Here is an 18,527-nt window from a genome sequence, read left to right as displayed (position 1 = left end):
CTAAAAGTGTGTGCCAGGCACTAGCAGACATTTTTGCCAGGGTAGGTTGGCCCTCCGACATCCTCACAGATGCAGGGACTAATTTTCTGGCAGGAACTATGGAAAGCCTTTGGGAAGCTCATGGGGTAAATCACTTGGTTGCCGCTCCTTACCACCATCAAACAAATGGCATGGTGGAGAAGTTTAATGGAACTTTGGGGGCCATGATACGTAAATTCGTAAATGAGCACTCCAATGATTGGGACCTAGTGTTGCAGCAGTTGCTTTTTGCCTACAGAGCTGTACCACATCCCAGTTTAGGGTTTTCACCATTTGAACTTGTATATGGCTACGAGGTTATGGGGCCGTTACAGTTGGTGAAGCAGCAATGGGAGGGATTTACACCTTCTCCAGGAACTAACATTCTGGACTTTGTAACCAACCTACAAAACATCCTCCGAGCCTCTCTAGCCATTGCTAAAGAAAACCTACAGGATGCTCAAAAAGAGCAAAAAGCCTGGTATGATAAACATGCCAGAGAGCGTTCCTTCAAAGTAGGGGACCAGGTCATGGTCTTAAAAGCGCTCCAGGCCCATAAAATGAAAGCATCGTGGGAAGGGCCATTCATGGTCCAGGAGCCCCTGGAAGCTGTTAATTATCTCATTGCATTCCCCACCTCCAACCGAAAGCCTAAGGTGTACCATATTAATTCTCTAAAGCCCTTTTATTCCAGAGAAGGAAAGGTTTGTCAGTTTACAGCCCAGGGAGGAGACGACGCTGAGTGGCCTGAAGGTGTCTACTACGAAGGGAAAAGTGCTGGTGGCGTGGAAGAGGTGAACCTCTCCATGACCCTTGGGCGTATGAAGCGACAGCAGATCAAGGAGCTGTGCACTAGCTACGTGCCAACCTTCTCAGCCACCCCAGGACTGCCTGAACGGGCATACCACTCCATTGACACAGGTAATGCTCACCCAATTAAAGTCCAACCTTACCGGGTGTCTCCTCAAGCTAAAACTGCTATAGACCGGGAGATCCAGGATATGTTACAGATGGGTGTAATCCGCCCCTCTGGCAGTGCATGGGCATCTCCAGTGGTTCTAGTTCCCAAACCAGATGGAGAGATATGTTTTCGCGTGGACTACCGTAAGCTAAATGCTGTAACTCGCCCAGACAACTATCCAATGCCACGCACAGATGAACTATTAGAGAAACTGGGACGGGCCCAGTTCATCTCTACCTTGGACTTAACCAAGGGGTACTGGCAGGTACTGCTAGATGAATCCGCCAAGGAAAGGTCAGCCTTCACCACACTTGTCGGGCTGTATGAATTTAATGTACTGCCTTTCGGGCTGCGGAATGCACCCGCCACCTTCCAAAGACTTGTCGATGGTCTCCTAGCGGGATTAGGAGAATATGCAGTTGCCTTCCTTGACGATGTGGCCATATTTTCGGATTCCTGGGCAGACCACCTGGAACATCTACAAAAAGTCTTTGAGCGCATAAGGGAGGCAGGACTAACTGTTAAGGCTAAGAAGTGTCAAATAGGCCTAAACAGAGTGACTTCCCTTGGACACCAGGTGGGTCAAGGAACTATCAACCCCCTACAGGCCAAAGTGGATGCTATCCAAAAGTGGCCTGTCCCAAAGTCAAAGAAACAGGTTCAATCCTTCTTAGGCTTGGCCGGTTATTACAGACGATCTGTACCGCGATAGAGCCAAATCACCACCCCACTGACAGACCTAACCAAACAGAAACAGCCAAATGCCGTTCAGTGGACCGAAGAGTGTCAGAAGGCCTTTAACCAGCTTAAAAGCGACACTCATGTCTGACCCTGTACTAAAGGCCCCAGGCTTTGACAAACCGTTCCTAATAACCACAGATGCATCCGAGCGTGGTGTGGGAGCATTTTTAATGGAGGAAGGACCCGATCAAGAATTCCACCCTGTAGTGTTTCTCAGCAAAAAACTGTCTGAGAGGGAAAGGAACTGGTCAGTCAGTGAAAAAGAATGTTACGCCATTGTCTACGCCCTGGAAAAGCTACGCCCATATGTTTGGGGATGGCGTTTCCACCTGCAAACCGACCATGCTGCACTACGGTGGCTTCATACCACCACGGGAAATAACAAAAAACTTATTAGGTGGAGTTTAGCTCTCCAAGATTTTGATTTCGACATCCAACACATCTCAAGAGCTTCTAACAAAGTGGCTGATGCACTCTCCTGTGAAAGTTTCCCAGAATCAACTGGTTAAAATCGTCCTTGAGATGTGGAAAATATTGTTAGTCTTTATGTACTTGGTAGTATATTTAGAGGTGCATGTGTCTTATTAACTCTATTTTTTCCTAGAACTCCAAAAAGAAATCCCAGCCAGAGTTTCACCCTAACTGTGATCTGGGGGGCGTGTCATAAATGTAAAGGGAAGGGTAAACACCTTTAAAATCCCTCCTGGCCAGAAGAAAAACCCTTTCACCTGTAAAGGGTTAAGAAGCTAGGATAAATTCCCTGGCACCTGACCAAAATGACCAATGAGGAGACAAGATACTTTCAAAGCTAGAGGGAGGGAGAAACCAAGGGTCTGTGTCTGTCTGTGTGATGCTTTTCCGGGGATAGAACAGGAATGGAGTCTTAGATCATCTATGCAAATTGGTGAGGATTTTTATCAAACCTTCCCCAGGAAGGGGGGTGCAAGGTTTTGGGTGAGGATTTTGGCGGGAAAGACGTTTCCAAATGGCTCTTTCCCAATAATGAACCCGGTTAGACATTTGGTGGTGGCAGTGAAAGTCCAAGGGCAAAGGGTAAAATAGTTTGTACCTTGGGGAAGTTTTAACCTAAGCTGGTAAAAGTCAGCCTAGGAGGTTTTCATGCAGGTCCCCACATCTGTACCCTAGAGTTCAGAGAGGGGAAGGAACCTTGACACATACACACAGCGATTGCCCCCAGGGAGCTGCTTGCCAGCAGAGATGAGACCTGCGCGGGAATAGAGAGAGAACAGAGAGGCAAGGGGCAACCAAACCGGGGCTTTGCAATGTGTTTTCCCACCAGTTGAAACCGATCTGGGTGCTGCAGTGGCATTTGTTCTTAAGGCTGTGTAATTGTAGTAACGTGCTTGAGTTCTATGAAACTCAACCCTAGCAGTCTATGAAACTGAACCCTAGCAGTCTGACCAAATGTGGAATTGAAAAATAAATGAAAGGAAAAGGGTAAGGAGATGTGTCTATGTAGAGACATATGTATATGCAACAGGGTCTGTGGAAAGCTACAAAAAGGAAAACTCCAGCATCGGAACAACGTTCAAGCCAATGGATTTTTCTCCCTGGGGAAAGGCAGGAACAGGCTGAGGCTATGTCTACACTACAGAGTTTTGTTGACAGAAGTTACGCCGCTTTAACTAAACCACCGTTGCATGTCCACACTGTGCTCCTTGTGTCGGCAGAGCGCATCCACACTAGCAGCCCTTCATTCACAAAGTCGAGGACCATCAACACCCGCATCACTTGCCTGGAGAAGATCGAAGAGTGCTCCTGAGCGACAACATCTGCTCTGGTTCCGTGTTCCTCCTGCTCAAGCTACTTTGGGACAGTAGAAGTGGGGCCCATGGATTGCCTGGGGACTGGTTCCAGGTGTCATCAGCTGCTGTCCATCTTCTGCTTGCCTCTGCCATCAGGAGCTGCAAGTATAAAACCCACAGGATCGCCAGGGATAGTTGGGAGCCGGGCTTCATGCCTGTATGGTTAAACCACTGAGGTCTTTGTTGTCTGTTTATCTTTTCCCCGGGGTTTGCCTACTTTCTGTACACTTCCCTTCATAAACCATGGTTTGTTTTGCACCTTAATCTGGGTTAAGTCTTTACTTACCCAAGGCAGTGGGGGAGTGTCTAACGTTCCAGGTGATTAGATACTGGAAGCTGGGCCCAAAGTGACAATCTTCTAGGCACCTGTTGCTATAATATTCTCAGTGCAATAGCCTGAGACTCGGGTGTCTTTCCATCCTCTGCTGTCCCAGCTGCCCATCAGTCTTTAGAAACCGGTGCCCTAAGCCCCTACAAATAAAAGTAAGACAATCAGTTTTGAATGTGACTGTTGTCCCTGCCAAGTCTTTCTCACTTAGAGACAAATCCGACACTCCGTATTCAGGCAAAAACCCTATTGGTTTCCAAGGAGCTTTGCCATGATCTTGTAAAGTGGCGTAGAGAATAAAAGGTCATTGAAAAAAACCTAATTGCAACAGGGCTACAGGCAACTGTGATTGACTAGAGCCAGCTGCTTTTTTCTTGATGCAGCTCTGGTTGGTGAACCGTGGAGAGGGAGATCTAATCTACGAATAAAAGAAGAGAAAAATGGAAGGAAGTGTTAAGTTTCATTTTACTTCCCGGTTGGGGCAGGGTTTCCAGGAATTAAGAGCTGTTCATCAGAACAGTGACACCAAAAACAAACACAGACTTTTGGGCTGGCTTGTAAAGAGTCAGGCCAAAATCTGGAGTCCCCCTGGATGTATTAGACACAGCCCCTAGGGCAGAGGTCCACAAATGCAATTATCTAGCCCAAGGTTATGCTTCCTGGGACACTCAGGGTGTTTTCTGAGGGCTCTGAGTCATCAGGGCTATGCAGGGTTCATTTGTACAAAGTAACCACACAGTAACAAACCTTTCCTTCAGAATACCCAGGGGCTTGTATTGAGATTTAAAATCCAAATGTCCCTATAGTACGCATACCTCACCCTTGCCTTTGTACCTTTTCAATATCAAACACCCCTCCACTGATCACACCAAATAAACTGCATTTCTCTCAATCAAAACTGAGATATTTGCCCAAGTGTGGTTTCCCTGCTGTAATCAACCACCTCCCATTAGCCCTTCTGTACCCATGCCCCTTCACATGCTTATCCCAGCACAATCCCACGCAGGCCATGGCTAGATGGCCTTGTTGAGATGTGATTGGCAAACACTGCCCCAAGCAGAGAGCAAGGAATTGGTGTCGAAGGGGAACAGGTGTGATTAGGAAGAAATGGCTGTCTCCTCTGTCTCCCCATAACTTGCAGAAATGCAAATGTTCCTGGCTCATCTGTTGGACCAGTGAATGGGGGGTTTGCAGGAGTGGACTCCAGAACAACAAAAAGCTTCCCAAATAGAGGACCTAGATATCGGTGTGGGGTATGACTCAAAAATCATTTGGCAAACACAGCCATCTTGGAAGACAGCTTTTACTGTAGTATGGGGAGGGGATGCTGTCTGCTCATGGCCGGAAAACTCCCATCTCCTATGCAATGTTTTGTAAGATCAAATTGGAGTTGGTGTGAAAACCATCCTGACAGAAAGGTGCTTTGTCAATATGTAGATACCGAAGACTGTATCAATGGTAATTTGTTAAATTATTTCCTTTCTGAGAGGGGAGGGTTTTGTTACAGGTTGGATAAACCCTAATTCAACCTGCCCTTTGTTCAGGATACATGTCAGAAACAAACCATCAAGCGCCTTTATGCAACGGCTAGCAGAAACCATAGGAGCTGCTGCTCCAATGTTACCGGATTTGCCCGTTACTTTGGGGTATGCTCATTTATTAGGGTTTGGTAATTCTATCAATGTACTGGTTGTGTCACTTGTGTTCTCATACGGAGCTCTACTTCTCCCTGCTGCAAATCCCCTCCCAATGGAGCTGTCCTGCAGGACTTAGGTTCCCCAGGGCTGGGTTTTTCCCACCCCAGAATCAGATGAGCACACGCACACACATTAACAGAATGCATCTGAGAGGACCGCGTTGATCAACACTCCCAAGCTGACCCCTTATATGTCCCTGGACTCATTACGCTGGTTTGAGCAGCACTTCCAAGCTGCCACCCTCAGATGCTCTGATTCAGCATGTCCCTATCCCCACTTTTATGGGATAATTGTTCTCACCGGCTGCTGCAGCCTGGCTGTAAGGGAGCAGGGCCGGCTGACCGCTGTGTCTGGGAGGGGAGGAGCATGGCAGCCCCCACCCGGCAGGCGACTCAGAGTGGACTCTTGGCTTGGCTGAGTGCTAGCAGGGAGAGCGGGAGTCCTCCTCTCTGGCCCCAGCCCCAGGGCAGCCTGCCTGCTGCTCAAGTCAAACTGTACAAAGTTTGAGCTCCTGTCGCTGTGACAAGATTGGAGTTGACCATTTAATGCCTCGTTTATAAATCGCTGGCGTAGTTGACAGCGTCTGTCCATCTATTTTTAAAACCTCAAGTTGTTCTAAACTTAGATCTGCGCCCATTGGTATTAATGCACAGCGCTTCCCCAGCAGCTCCGCAGATCTCCCCTGCCCGCTGCTTGCTCTGCGGTACATTCCCTCAGCATAGGGGACCCCATTGTCCTCATCAGCCCTCTCACATACACACAGCAATCGCCCCCGGGGAGCTGCTTGCCAGCAGAGATGAGACCTGCGCGGGAATAGAGAGAGAATAGAGAGGCAAGGGGCAACCAAACCAGGGCTTTGCAATTTGTTTTCCTGCCAGTTGAAACCGATCTGGGTGCTGCAGTGGCATTTGCTGCTTGCTCCCCTGGGGCCAAGTCATTTCACCTCCCACCTGGGGACATTCACAGGTTCTGGGCACCACCAAAAACTGTAGAAACCTGCCGCCTTTGGCTATTTGATTCTTGCTGTGTTCAGGGAAACAGGACTTTCCATGTTTATTGTAAACAAACAGGATAGTGTCAAAGAAATACCTGACTCCATCATCAATTTAGCCTTCTAACAGAAAAAAACCCCACGACCTCGAATACAGACTAACCACTCAATGCAAAAGGGATAACACCATGGATGGTGGGTGGAGCCCCCCTTTGGGGAGGTTAGCCCCGTCTCTACCCCATCCACCTCCCCCCACCACGACCAGAACCCAGAGACCCCTCCCCCCGCCCATGGCCAGAGCCAGAATCCCCCCACCCAGACATGCCCTGAATGACCTCCCATCAGCTGGAGGAGCCCTGGGCTGGCTGAAGCCCTGAGTATGCCGCACCTGCCTAGAGGAGCCGCAGGCCAGGCACAGCCATGCCGCACCTTCCCTCCCATCCCCAGACCCAACCACAAGGCTGGCCCCGCAGACAAGAATTGGAGATAGTAGCAGCATCTCTAATTCCCCCTTTTTTCTGAACTGACCAACTCTCCTGTCTGCTTTCCTCTGGACCAGAGTGAATGGGCATCAGCTGGCTCTGTAGCAGGGGGTGGGGCCTGTTTATATATGGACTGAGCCATCTTCTATGACACTGCTGGTGAGCGACTAGGCCAATCCTCGATCAGCAAATCCGATCGCAGATGTCACATAAAAACCAACCACTGTGGGTGCCATGCACCCTTTTCGAACCCTACGCTTTTCTTGTAATGTCTGGATACACTGACTATCGAAGTGTTTGAAAGCCTGTGTAATAGTTTGCTGCCAGAACCATCTGTCCCGAGCTATCATTTCCAGATCATTGGGAGATATGCTGCATGACTTCACATTGGCTTTTAAGACATCTTTACAACGCTTGTACTGACCGCCAATGGAGCGTTTTCCACAAACAACCCGGCAGTAGAAGACCATCTTCGGTATCCACGTGTCATCCATTTTCATAACATGACCAATCCAGCGAAACTGTTTGTTCATAAGCATTGCTTCCGTGCCCATGATACCACACAGCGTAAGGGCCTCCGTGTTTGGAATTCTGTCCCACCAGTTCACATGGGCCATCTTCCTGAGCCAGCGCACATGCAGCTGATCAAGTTTCGAAACGTGGCGGCGATATATGGTCCATGACTCCGATCCATACAACAGGGCAGTCAGGACAACTGCTGACTGTCCAACTGCCTGACAAACGGCCTTCCTATGACGTTTAACACCAGGGCCATTCCATAGGCGTTTAGTCAATCTTCCAGAGGCATTGCTGGCTTTGGCTAGTCGAGCCGTTACAACGTCATCAGTGTTTATACTGGAGGAGAGTACACTTCCAAGATAGCAGAACTTGTTAACAGCCTTAAGAAAAGTATCAGCAGCAGCGATCACTGGGGTGCTGGGCTCTTTCCAAACAGACTGAGATATAATTCTGCAGAAAAGGACCTGGGGATTATAGTGGATAAGAAGCTGGACATGAGTCAGCAGTGTGCCCTTGTTGCCAAGAAGGCCAACGGCATATTGGGCTGTATTAGCAGGAGCATTGCCAGCAGATTGAGGGAATTGATTATTCCCCTCTCTTTGGCAAAATTTCCCCTCTCTGAGGCTACACCGAGAGTATTGCATCCAGTTTTGGTCCCCCCACTAAAGAAAAGATTTGCGTATGTCCTGGTATTGTATTCAGCCTTCCTGTCTGGAGCGCCCTGCAATGGGTGCTGCACTTCAGGCTGGCTAAACTGCATGGGGATGGGGGTTGAGTGCAGTGGGTAGGGGTTGGAGTTTGCAGGGGTGGACGGTGAAGGTAAAGGTGATGGAGGCAGCTGGTGGCGATAAGAAACTGGAAGTTGGGTAAAGCAGGTTGGCGGTGACATGGGGGTGCAAGGGAAAGAGTTTTGGGACAAGGACTGCAGGGGGAGCGGGCACAGATCTGCTCTGTCTGCAGCGCTATGAACGCCTGCATCGAGTCTGCTTGGCGCTCCATAATGCTTAGGAGCCGCTCCGTGGTTTCTTGCCGGCGGTCTGCATTCTCCTGGCGGAGCCTCCTTTCGCTCTCCCGCCACTCCTGGAATTTTTGATTTTCAGCAAGGGACTGCGGCATGACTTCATGCAGAAGGTCCTCCTTGCTTCTTCATGGCCTTTTCCTGAGGCTGCGTAGCCGTTCGGCCATTGATAACAAGGATGGCCTGGGATCTCAAGGTTGCATCTGTGAGGCCAAAATGCGACATTTTACAGAGGCAGCATTATTCACACTAGACAGGGCAATAATTTGGCTGATCTTAAAGACAAGCACAGTTCACACAATAGCACAAACTGCCTGTCCCAAGATGAGCGCACATAACCCACAAGAGCCCCAAAATGGTGAGTAACCACAATTGCAGGGGGAACTGATTGTTCCAGGCAATACTGTCCTCTGGGGTCCTGTGTCTTGGGGAGAGCCAAAAGGTGCAGGGGGCCCCTATACCCAACACTGTCCCCAAATTTTCCACAGGCTTGGTTCATCCCGGAAGATATCTTGCTGTTGAGGGTGACCTGGGAAGCAAGGGAGGGTCTTCTGCTACAATGCGGCTTCCACCCTGGCCCTTATGCGGCTTGCCTGTGTGCAGCAATGGTCCCCCCGCCCCTCACGGCACAGTGGCATGGGTATGTTGCCCTTACGGGACAAGGAGCACAGTAACTCTGCCAAGGAACCTGTGTAAACGGATTGCCCAGCTTCTGCATGAGACCTTCGATGAAGTCACTGAGGCCGATTACCGCGATGTGAGAGAGTACATCCACGCCCTATTCCACATCTAGCCATGCACACAGCCAAGCCTCTTCACTCCAACAACCCCCACCCAACAACTCCCTTCACAAAATCAAAGCCGCTTACCGGGCACCTCCTCTGCTGTTTCCTCTTCCCCAAGCACTGGACGCTGCCACTGGCTACCTTCCTCCTGGCTTGAAAACAGCTCCTGGCTGCATGCATCTAGGGATGGCGAGTCGTCCTCTGGCTCTGGGCACCCCTCCTCCTCAGCACCCTCGCTCCCACTTTCCTCCTCATCCTGGCTCATTGCACTCTGGGCTGGAACGGCCTCTGAAGTGTCCATGGTGCTCTTCGGAATGGAGGTGGGGTCGCCCCCAAGTATTGCGTCCAGCTCTTTGTAGAACCGGCAGGTCGTGGGGGAGCACCGGAGCGGCGGTTTGCCTCCTGCACCTTGTGGTGGGCGTTCCGCAGCTCCTTCACTTTAACCCTGCACTGCGCTGCGTCCTGGTCATGGCCCCTTTCGGTCATGGCCCTTGATATCTGCCCATAGGTAATGTAATTCCTATGGCTGGAGCACAGCTGGGACTGGACAGCCTCCTCTCCCCAAATGCTGATGAGGTCCAGCACCTCGGCATCGCTCCATGCCGGGAATCGCCTGGCGGGTGGAGACATGGTCACCTGGAAAGATTCGCTGAGAGCACTCCACGGAAGGGGACTTTCAAATTTCCCAGAGCTGGTTGGTCACCTGAGGCCAGGGCAGTAGAGTTCAAAGTGATGACCAGAGTGCTAGAACAGGCATTGTGGGACGTGTCCCGGAGGTCAATCAGAGCGCAGTAATACACCAGGGCGTCCACACTGGCACCGCAGTGCTCCAGCCCGGGTGCAGCAAGCTCTATGCCTCTTGTGCAGGTGGATTCCCAGGAGCGCTCCAGCCGCGGGGTGCGAGCGCTCTACACGCCTTGCCAGTGTGGACACCTCAGGCGTTATGGCGCCCGGGGATGATTTAATGAGCTCCAACTTGCTAGTGTAGACAAGGCCTAGATCCTCTCCAGAGGAAAACTCACCAGGCTGCAGCATCCGTAAAACAGGCATAGGAGGAGGCGGATGGGTGGATATTAATTTTCCAAATTAATATCCACCCATTAATTTCCGGGGTGCTCCAAATTTTCAGGTGTCCCGCCCTATACAGGTGAATATTCTGTGTGTGCCCAAGGACGGCCCTGAGTTTGTGAGTGTGTCTGTTTAGCTGTGTGCATGTCTCCCTGCAGTTGTTTTTCTAATTGTGTATCTGTTGTCTGTCTCAGTGTAGCTGCGTGTGTCTGACCAGTTGTCTGTCTGTCTGGTTGCGTGTGTGTTTGTTTCAGGATAGGTGTGTGTGCAGTATTTTCCCCAAGTTTTGAAACTAGGGGGTGTTTGAATTTACAAAGGGTGGAGGGGGAGGGGAGGGTGGAAAATGACTAGCTGACCACTAGCATGGAGGGGAAGCGGGAGGGGAGAGTTCAGGGGGGCGGAGTTTGGCCGTTTTATTTGTTTTACATCTGTCTCCATACAGCTGTCTGTCTGTCTGACGAGTTCAGTGTTCCAGTGTCACTGACTTTTCCCCCGTCTTCTCCATTCTGCTCCCTCCCTATCACACCCCGAGTCCCCCTCCACCCTGACAGTTTTTCTCTCTTTTCAGCGAGCACTTCTCTTTCCTCTGCACTCTGCTGCCTCCTCTCCAGGCACCGCCCTTGAACCTCACACCTCCTACGGGAGCATCCCTGCTCCATAGACACCCCTCACCCAGCACAGGATGGACCCCGTGGCTCTGCTCCTCTACCTGTGCGCAGGTAAGTGCCAGCCAGAGGGCCTGGGAAAAGCTGGGCTCCTCCACATGGGTGCCCAGCGAGTACCCCTCTGGCAGGGGGATGGGAGCAGCTGGATGCTCAGGACTCTTGGCTGCTATCCTTGGCTGGCTCTGGGAGAGGAGTGGGGTCGGTGGGTTACAGCAGGAGGCCTGTGCATCAGGACTCCTGGGTTCTCTCCTCAGCTCTGGGAGGGGAATGGGGCTCTCGTGACTTGTGTGGGGGAGGGCTGGTAATCAGGACTCCTGGGTTCACTTCCCTCTCTGTTCTGTTCCCCCCAGACTCTCTGGGATGGGAGTGGGTCACAGGTGCAACTCCCTTTCTCTGTGGGGCGTGTGTGCTCGGTAGGATGTGGGGGGCATGGGGGAGGTGGGTTTGGGGAGAGTCCAGCAGGTTTGTAATGGATGCAGTGTTCGCAATGGCTCAGTCCTTGTGTAAAACCACAGTCACTTCCCCCTGCTTCAAGGTGACATCTCTGCTGTCTGTGAGGCCTGGACCCATCAGGGAATGGAGGGGGGCAGACTTTGGGGTGGCTGAGGATGAGGGGTGTGGGTTGGGAAGTGGGGAAAGACTGGGAGATGGGGCTTGAAAAGGGATGAAGGGAAGAATGGGGGAGGCCACCTCAGCTCCTCCCCCACCCTCAGCTCCTTTGCCCCAGACCCCACCCACCCAGCCCCACTTTGCCCCGTATCTGCTCCTCCTATAGCGCTGGAGGGCCTTTACCACCTCCCAGGCCTGGAGGGGGCAACTCCAAGGGGATTCTCCTTCCTAGGCCTGGCCTTGCAGGGAGGGTGAGGGCAGAAGGGAGGAGAGCTCTGCATTAGGGCAGTTGGCTACACTGTGCGTTAGGGATTCACTTTTGCCACTGATTGGCTGTTTGGTGTTTCTTGTGTGACATGAGTTTGGTGGGTCTCAGCTGTGGCTCTCACGGCACAAGCTTCCCAGGCCACCCTGCACTAATTGACAGACTCAGCAGAGACCAAGATCTGCCTGGGCCAAGTTGCTCCCGGTGCAATGCTGTGGCCAATCCTTGGATACATAAGCAGGGGAATCTCGGGAAGGACTAGAGAGGTTATTTTCCCTCTGTATTTGGTCCTGGTGCGACCACTGCTGGACTCCTGTGGCCAGTTCTGGAGCCCACACTTCAAGAAGGATGTTGATAAATTCGAGAGGGTTCAGAGAACAGCCATGAGAATGACTGAAACATTAGAAAACCTGCCCAATAGACTCAAGGAGCTCAATCTATCACTATTTAGATTAACGAAGTGAAGACTAAGGAGTGCTTATCTCCGTCTATAAATACCTACCTGGGGAAAAATGTTTGATGATGGACTCTTCAGTGTAGCCCAGCGGTTCTCAACTGGGGGTCCACGACCCACAGGGTGTCTGCGAGCCCTTTCAAGGAGGCTGCTGGGCCCTGCGGCAGAAGCCCCAATCCCCGGCACCCCACTGTGGGGCTGAAGATGGGGGAGGCGCAATCCCTCCCCAATCCCCGCCGCCTGGCCAGGTCAGAGGCGGGAAGCCAGAGCCCGGCAATGTGGGGTAACTGCTGCTCTGGCTGGTGCATGGAGCAGGCAGCAGCAGCTGTCCTGCCTCTCCTGCTGGTGCCCTAGATTGAAGCTCCCAGCCTCCTCTGCTCCCGCAGTGGCAGCCGGTAAGAGCCCCCCAGCTCCGTGGCTGGCGGACCCCTCCGGGAACAGGGACCACAGGGGAGTCCTCCCAGCACAGTCCCTAATACCCCTCTCCCTACACCCTGAGCTATGTCCTCCCTGAATCCTGAGCTACACCCCCTGCCCACACACAGCCCCAGCTACCCCCTCCCTTCTCCCTGAGCTACCCACCCCCCTGCCCACATACAGACCCTACTTACCCTCTCCCTGCACCCTAAGCTGTTTTCAAACTTTTTGAGCTAAGCCCCCCGGCTTTGAGTTATAATTTTTGGTTGCCCCCCCAACCCAGACAGACTGGGTGGCCTGCTGAGGTGAGTCAGAAGGTGGAGGTAGCACTCCCTTCCTGGAAACTGCTATGTGGGGCTTGAACCCCACTGTCCCCTGTCCCCCCCAAATAGAAGTCAAACTACACCTATGCCCAAGGCCCCTCTGTCCCCCTGGGCCCTGCAATTTTTATAGCATGTCGAGGGGGGTCTCAGAGAGAAAAAGGTTGAGAACCCCTGGTCTAGCAGACAAAGGACTAACACAATCCAACGCCTTGGAAGTTGAAGCTCGACAACTTTAGACTGGAAATAAGGCGTAACATTTTTAACAGTGAGAGTAATTAACCACTGCAACAATTTACCAAGGTTTGTGGTGGATTCCCTTGTTGGGATATAATATGTAAGAGGATATATGCTATGGGGCCGAGTGTGGCTGTTGTGTGTTTGAAACCGGAGTGCGTGTCCTGCATTTTGGCAACCAAAGCAAGAACTTAAAGGTCAAGCGGTCAAAACCTATTTGTACCAAATAACTTTGTTATGTCCTCGGAAAAATGAAGAATCAGCAGATAAGGCAATAACACCAGTGGAACTGCTATAAAAATGTATAAATGCCTTGGATTGTGTCAGCCTGCCCAAAATTGTCCCTTTAAAACAAAGGGTAAAGGCCCAAAACAACAAAAACAAAAATCTAATAATGTCACAAAGTAAATTATAAATAAAAGCTTCACACATCTGCAATTTATAGTCTTTCAATAATCCAAAGCCCAGTTTATATATGGTGTGGTACTTGTAAACTCCCCGCACCTTGTAACTAAACTAAACCCCAACTAACCATCAAAATGTCTAACTACTGGACTATGGTATAGTATGTTTGGGGTATAAATGTAAAGTAAATAAGATCCATTTTGTAAAGCATAAAAAATATTTATATATAGCAACACTGTGTCCAGTATCTGCCTGCTCCCCCATCCCGTAAAAAGGCCCCTGCTGAGGGTCTAACACCCTGAACTGGAAATTTTAAATCAAGACTGGATCTTTCCCTAAATGTTCCAGTCTGGTTCAAACAGGCATTCATTCAGAGACGCTCTCTGGCTTGTGTTACAGAGGAAGTCAGACTAGATGCTCAAAGCAGTTCCTTCTGGAGTTATGGTCTGTAATTCTATGAAGGCTGCTCTGCCCCTGCTACCCTACAGAAAGTGTTCCCCGCCTCCTCTTATGAATCTGGGTCAGCAAGAGATAAATCAAGGGCTTCATTCACCAGTGCTAAATCCGTTCATGATAGTTCGTCTTCACTTGGGAGTTTCTGCTGCTATGCAAATGAATGCAGGGTATGATGCACGTAAAATGGCCCTCAAGGACTAGAGAAAAGGGAAGCTTGAAGGATCTGGGAGTCAGGACTCCTGGGCTCTATCCCCAGCTCTGAGAGGGATGTGGAGTCTGGTGCTCAGTCTCAGAAAGGTTTTGGAGTGAATTTGCTGAGGCTACAGCTAATGATGGGAGTTTACAGAGGGTATTCGAGGCTATTAACATCGGATGGCCAAGACATTACATATCAAGACGTTCCAAGCTGACATACTCACAAGAGGACATGAAGGACGCTTGGACATGGGGAAATGTAAGTGCAGAGCCGGAGAGATACAGTACTGGCCACAAATGAACAATGATAGAGAAAAATTGTTAAAATGTGTGAAACAGGCCCCCAGTGCCAACCTAAACAGAGTAAAAGAGGCTATGTTGATAAGCGATGACCAGTGCAGGGCGTGGTCTAAAGTTGGTGTGGATCTATTTGCATACACAGGTGAAGACTCTGTTTTGACACTGGATTATAATTCTCATTCACTGGAGGTTGTTTATTAGAAAATACCACATCAAAACATGTTACAATGCACATGAAATCCATATTTTGCTGGCATGGAATCCCTGAAATTATTTGGCTCTGGGATGCAGCCACTTCTGGGGTGGGGCATAGGAGCTGTTTGTATAGTGATTCGCTCACCCGGCACTGAGATGTGGCCATTTGTTGGGTCTCTTTGGGAGGGCATTGGGGTGTGTATGACTCTCCCTCTCCGTGCGGCATGTGTGCTTGGTAGGATGTGGGCCAGGGATGGGGTTGGTGGGCAGGAAGTGGACGTGGTTGGCACAGTCCTGCTATAAGGTCACCAGAGGTTCCTCCTGCTTCAAAGTCACGTCAGCTCTGTCTGTGAGGCTGGGACCTCGCAGGGCATGGGGGAGGGCAGACTTTGTGGTGGTTGAGAATAAGGATGACAGACTTGGGGTTTTGAGGCACACTGGGAGACGAGGCCTAAGAAGTGGAAATTGGGGGAGCCTGTCCCCGCTCTCCCAGCACCCCCTTTTGTCCAGCCAGCCCCACAATTTTCCAACTCCACCCACCAGCCCCACAATTCTGTACCTGACCTTGCCCCACATTTGCTCCTCCTGCAAATCTGGAGGGTCTTTACCGCCTCCAAGCCTAAAGGGGGCAGCTCCAAGCAGGGGACTCTGTTTCCCAGGTCTGGGTTTGCAGGGATGGAGCAGGCAGGGGGAAGGGGGAGGAGAGCAGAGCCACCCTGACAGATTATTACACTTCCTACTTCTCTCCCACAGTTACTCTTGTCCTTGCTTGCCCAGTGCAGAAGCCCTGATTGTCTGCCTTTCTCCAGGAGGTGGGGGATGTGGGGAAAGACAGCCATTCAAGGAGGGGTTTCCCCACTCATCCACTTCTCCCAGCCAGTCCCATCGGGGGAGCTTTGCATCAGGGGAGTTAGCTACCCTGTGTGTTTGGGGTTCAGTTTAGCCAGCCACTGGCTGTTTGGTGTTTTGTGTGTGACATGAGTTTGGAGGGTCTCAGCTCTGACTCCTGCAACACAAACTTACCAATGCGACGCTGTGACCAAAAGGGCGAATGCGATCTCTGTGTGCATGAACAGGGGACCCTCGAGCAGGAGCAGAGCGGTTATTTTACTTCTGTACATGGCCTTGGGGTGACTGCTGCTGGAATAGTGTATCCAGTTCAGGTGCCTTTCAGGTAGAAGTCACAAAGGATGTTGATAAATTGGAGAGGGGTCAGAGAAGTGCCATGAGACTAACGAAAGGATTGGAAAACCTGCCTCATAGTGATAGACTCAAGGAGATCAGTCTAGTTAAGGAAGGTTAAGGGCTGATTTAATCCCAGTCTGAGTAGCTATGAGGAGGACAAATATTTAATACTGGTCTCTTTACTCTAGCAGATAAAGGTCTAACATGATCAAATGGCTGAAAGTTGACACTAGACAAACTAAGGCCATGTCTACAATAGCGATCTTACAGAAGCACAGCTGTATCGATGCAGCTGTGCCAATGTAAGATCACTTGTGTAGCCACTCTATGCTGACGGGCGAGAGCTCTCCGGTCAAAATAATTAAACAATCTCAACAAGCAGGAGTAGCTATATCAACGGGAGATGCTCTTCTGCCACCATCGCATTCTGCACATTACCACTGATGCAGGCGAAACTTATGTCGCTCAGGGGTGTGGTTTTTTCATAAGTTTTGCAGACATAAGTGGTAGTGTAGACATGGCCTATGAAAATAAAGCTGACATTTTTAACAGCAAGCGTTATTCACCATTGGAACAATTTGCAAAGAGTTGTGAAGGATTTTTCATCACTGGACATTTTAAATCAAGACTGGACATTTTTCTGGAAGATCTGCTCTGGTTCAATCAGGAATAAATGCAGGGGAAGTTCTCTGGCTTGTGTTATGCAGGAGGTCAGACTAGATGATCACAATGGTCCCTTCTGGATGTAGCCTTTTATTTTATTTAAAGTACATTTTATATTGTGGTGTGACACCATCTTGGGTTCGGCTCTGGTGGCTACAGTTTCAAGCTTAACAGAGTGAAAGTCACCTCTGTTACTTGCTTCAAACTGAGAGCCTCTAGGAACACATAGAGACCGAAGGTAATGACCATCTATAATTCACCAGTACAAGGTCTGGTCTATTTTTAAGTTTTAAGTTTTATTAAAGTTAGTTATGATTACCCCTGTCATAAATATAAAGGGAAGGGTAAACCCCTTTAAAATCCCTCCTGGCCAGAGGAAAAATCCTCTCACCTGTAAAGGGTTAAGAAGCTAAAGGTAACCTCGCTGGCACCTGACCAAAATGACCAATGAGGAGACAAGATACTTTCAAAAGCTGGGAGGAGGGAGAAAAACAAAGGGTGTGTGTCTCTCTGTGTGATGCTTTTGCTGAAGACAGAACAGGAATGGAGTCTTAGAATTTAGTAAGTAATCTAACTAGGTATGTGTTAGATTATGATTTCTTTAAATGGCTGAGAAAAGAACTGTGCTGAATAGAATGACTATTCCTGTCTGTGTGTCTTTTTTGTAACTTAAGGTTTTACCTAGAGGGATTCTCTATGTTTTGAATCTAATTACCCTGTAAGGTATTCACCATCCTGATTTTACAGAGGTGATTCCTTTACTTCTATTAAAAGTCTTCTTGTAAGAAAACTGAATGCTTTTTCATTGTTCTAAGATCCAAGGGTTTGGGTCTGTGGTCACCTCTGCAAATTGGTGAGGATTTTTACCAAACCTTCCCCAGGAAGTGGGGTGCAAGGGTTGGGAGGATTTTGGGGGGAAAGACGTGTCCAAACTTCGTTTCCCAGTAAACCCAGTTAAAGTTTAGTGGTGGCGGTGGAAATTCCAAGGGCAAAGGGTAAAATTAATTTGTACCTTGGGGAAGTTTTAACCTAAGCTGGTAAAAGTAAGCTTAGGAGGTTTTCGTGCAGGTCCCCACATCTGTACCCTAGAGTTCAGAGTGGGGGAGGAACCTTGACAGGCCCTGAAAGTGTGTTTGGTTCTTTAAGTATCACTTAAATCTCTGTTCTTTGTTAATTAACTTAGTTTTACTATAAACCATCTCCGTGCTGTTGTACTGACGTATGAAGAGAGTCCTCAGCTAAGCTAACAGGCTGGTGTGTGGACACTGTCTCTTTGGAGGCAGAAAAGAAACTTTTCTGTGAGTGTCCAGGGAGAGGGACCGGACACTGCAGGGAAACGTCTCTGGGGAACTCGGGAACTGGGTTACCGTTACCGGCAAGGCAAGGTAAAGACTGGCAGAGCTTTGAGGAGTTGGCTGGAGAGGTGGACAGATGGGTGGCAGGGAGCTGCCAACCACTCTCATCTCCAGTAAAGCTCACTCCTTCTAAGACAGAAGGGTGCCACAGTGGCTCACCGTTGTGAGTGTCCTGTAAAGAACGTCACACTCTGTGCCCCACCCGGAGGCAGCTACATCTCAGTGCTGGGCAAGGGATCCTTGTGTAAATGCTCAGCCTGGAAAGCGTGTTGTGCAGGTTTGAAGGCTCGAGGAGATGAACGAGGGTCCTGCTGTCTATTTTTGCGTGGGGAACAGGCTCCTGGCTCTCGGTGTGGTTTTGCCACTTCCCCT

General features: G+C 50.0%; 2 protein-coding genes across 2 annotated transcripts in view; both read left to right on the top strand.

Annotated features, from left to right (window-relative positions):
- LOC141988522 (uncharacterized) overlaps positions 1-18,527 on the top strand; it is a 329,702-nt gene that overhangs the window by 249,114 nt on the left and 62,061 nt on the right. The gene's annotated exons all lie outside the window — the stretch shown is intronic.
- LOC141988526 (integrin alpha-D-like) overlaps positions 10,987-18,527 on the top strand; it is a 36,423-nt gene continuing 28,882 nt past the window's right edge. The window contains exon 1 of the mRNA XM_074954319.1: positions 10,987-11,153. Coding sequence (XP_074810420.1) covers positions 11,117-11,153 — 37 coding nt within the window. The 5' untranslated portion in view covers positions 10,987-11,116. The remainder of the gene's footprint in view (positions 11,154-18,527) is intronic.

This window comes from Natator depressus, chromosome 6 (assembly GCF_965152275.1).
Source record: "Natator depressus isolate rNatDep1 chromosome 6, rNatDep2.hap1, whole genome shotgun sequence".
NCBI classification, from domain to species: domain Eukaryota; kingdom Metazoa; phylum Chordata; order Testudines; family Cheloniidae; genus Natator; species Natator depressus.
The sequence above is the reverse complement of the archived record's forward strand: the minus strand, read 5'-3'. Positions and strand labels throughout refer to the sequence as shown.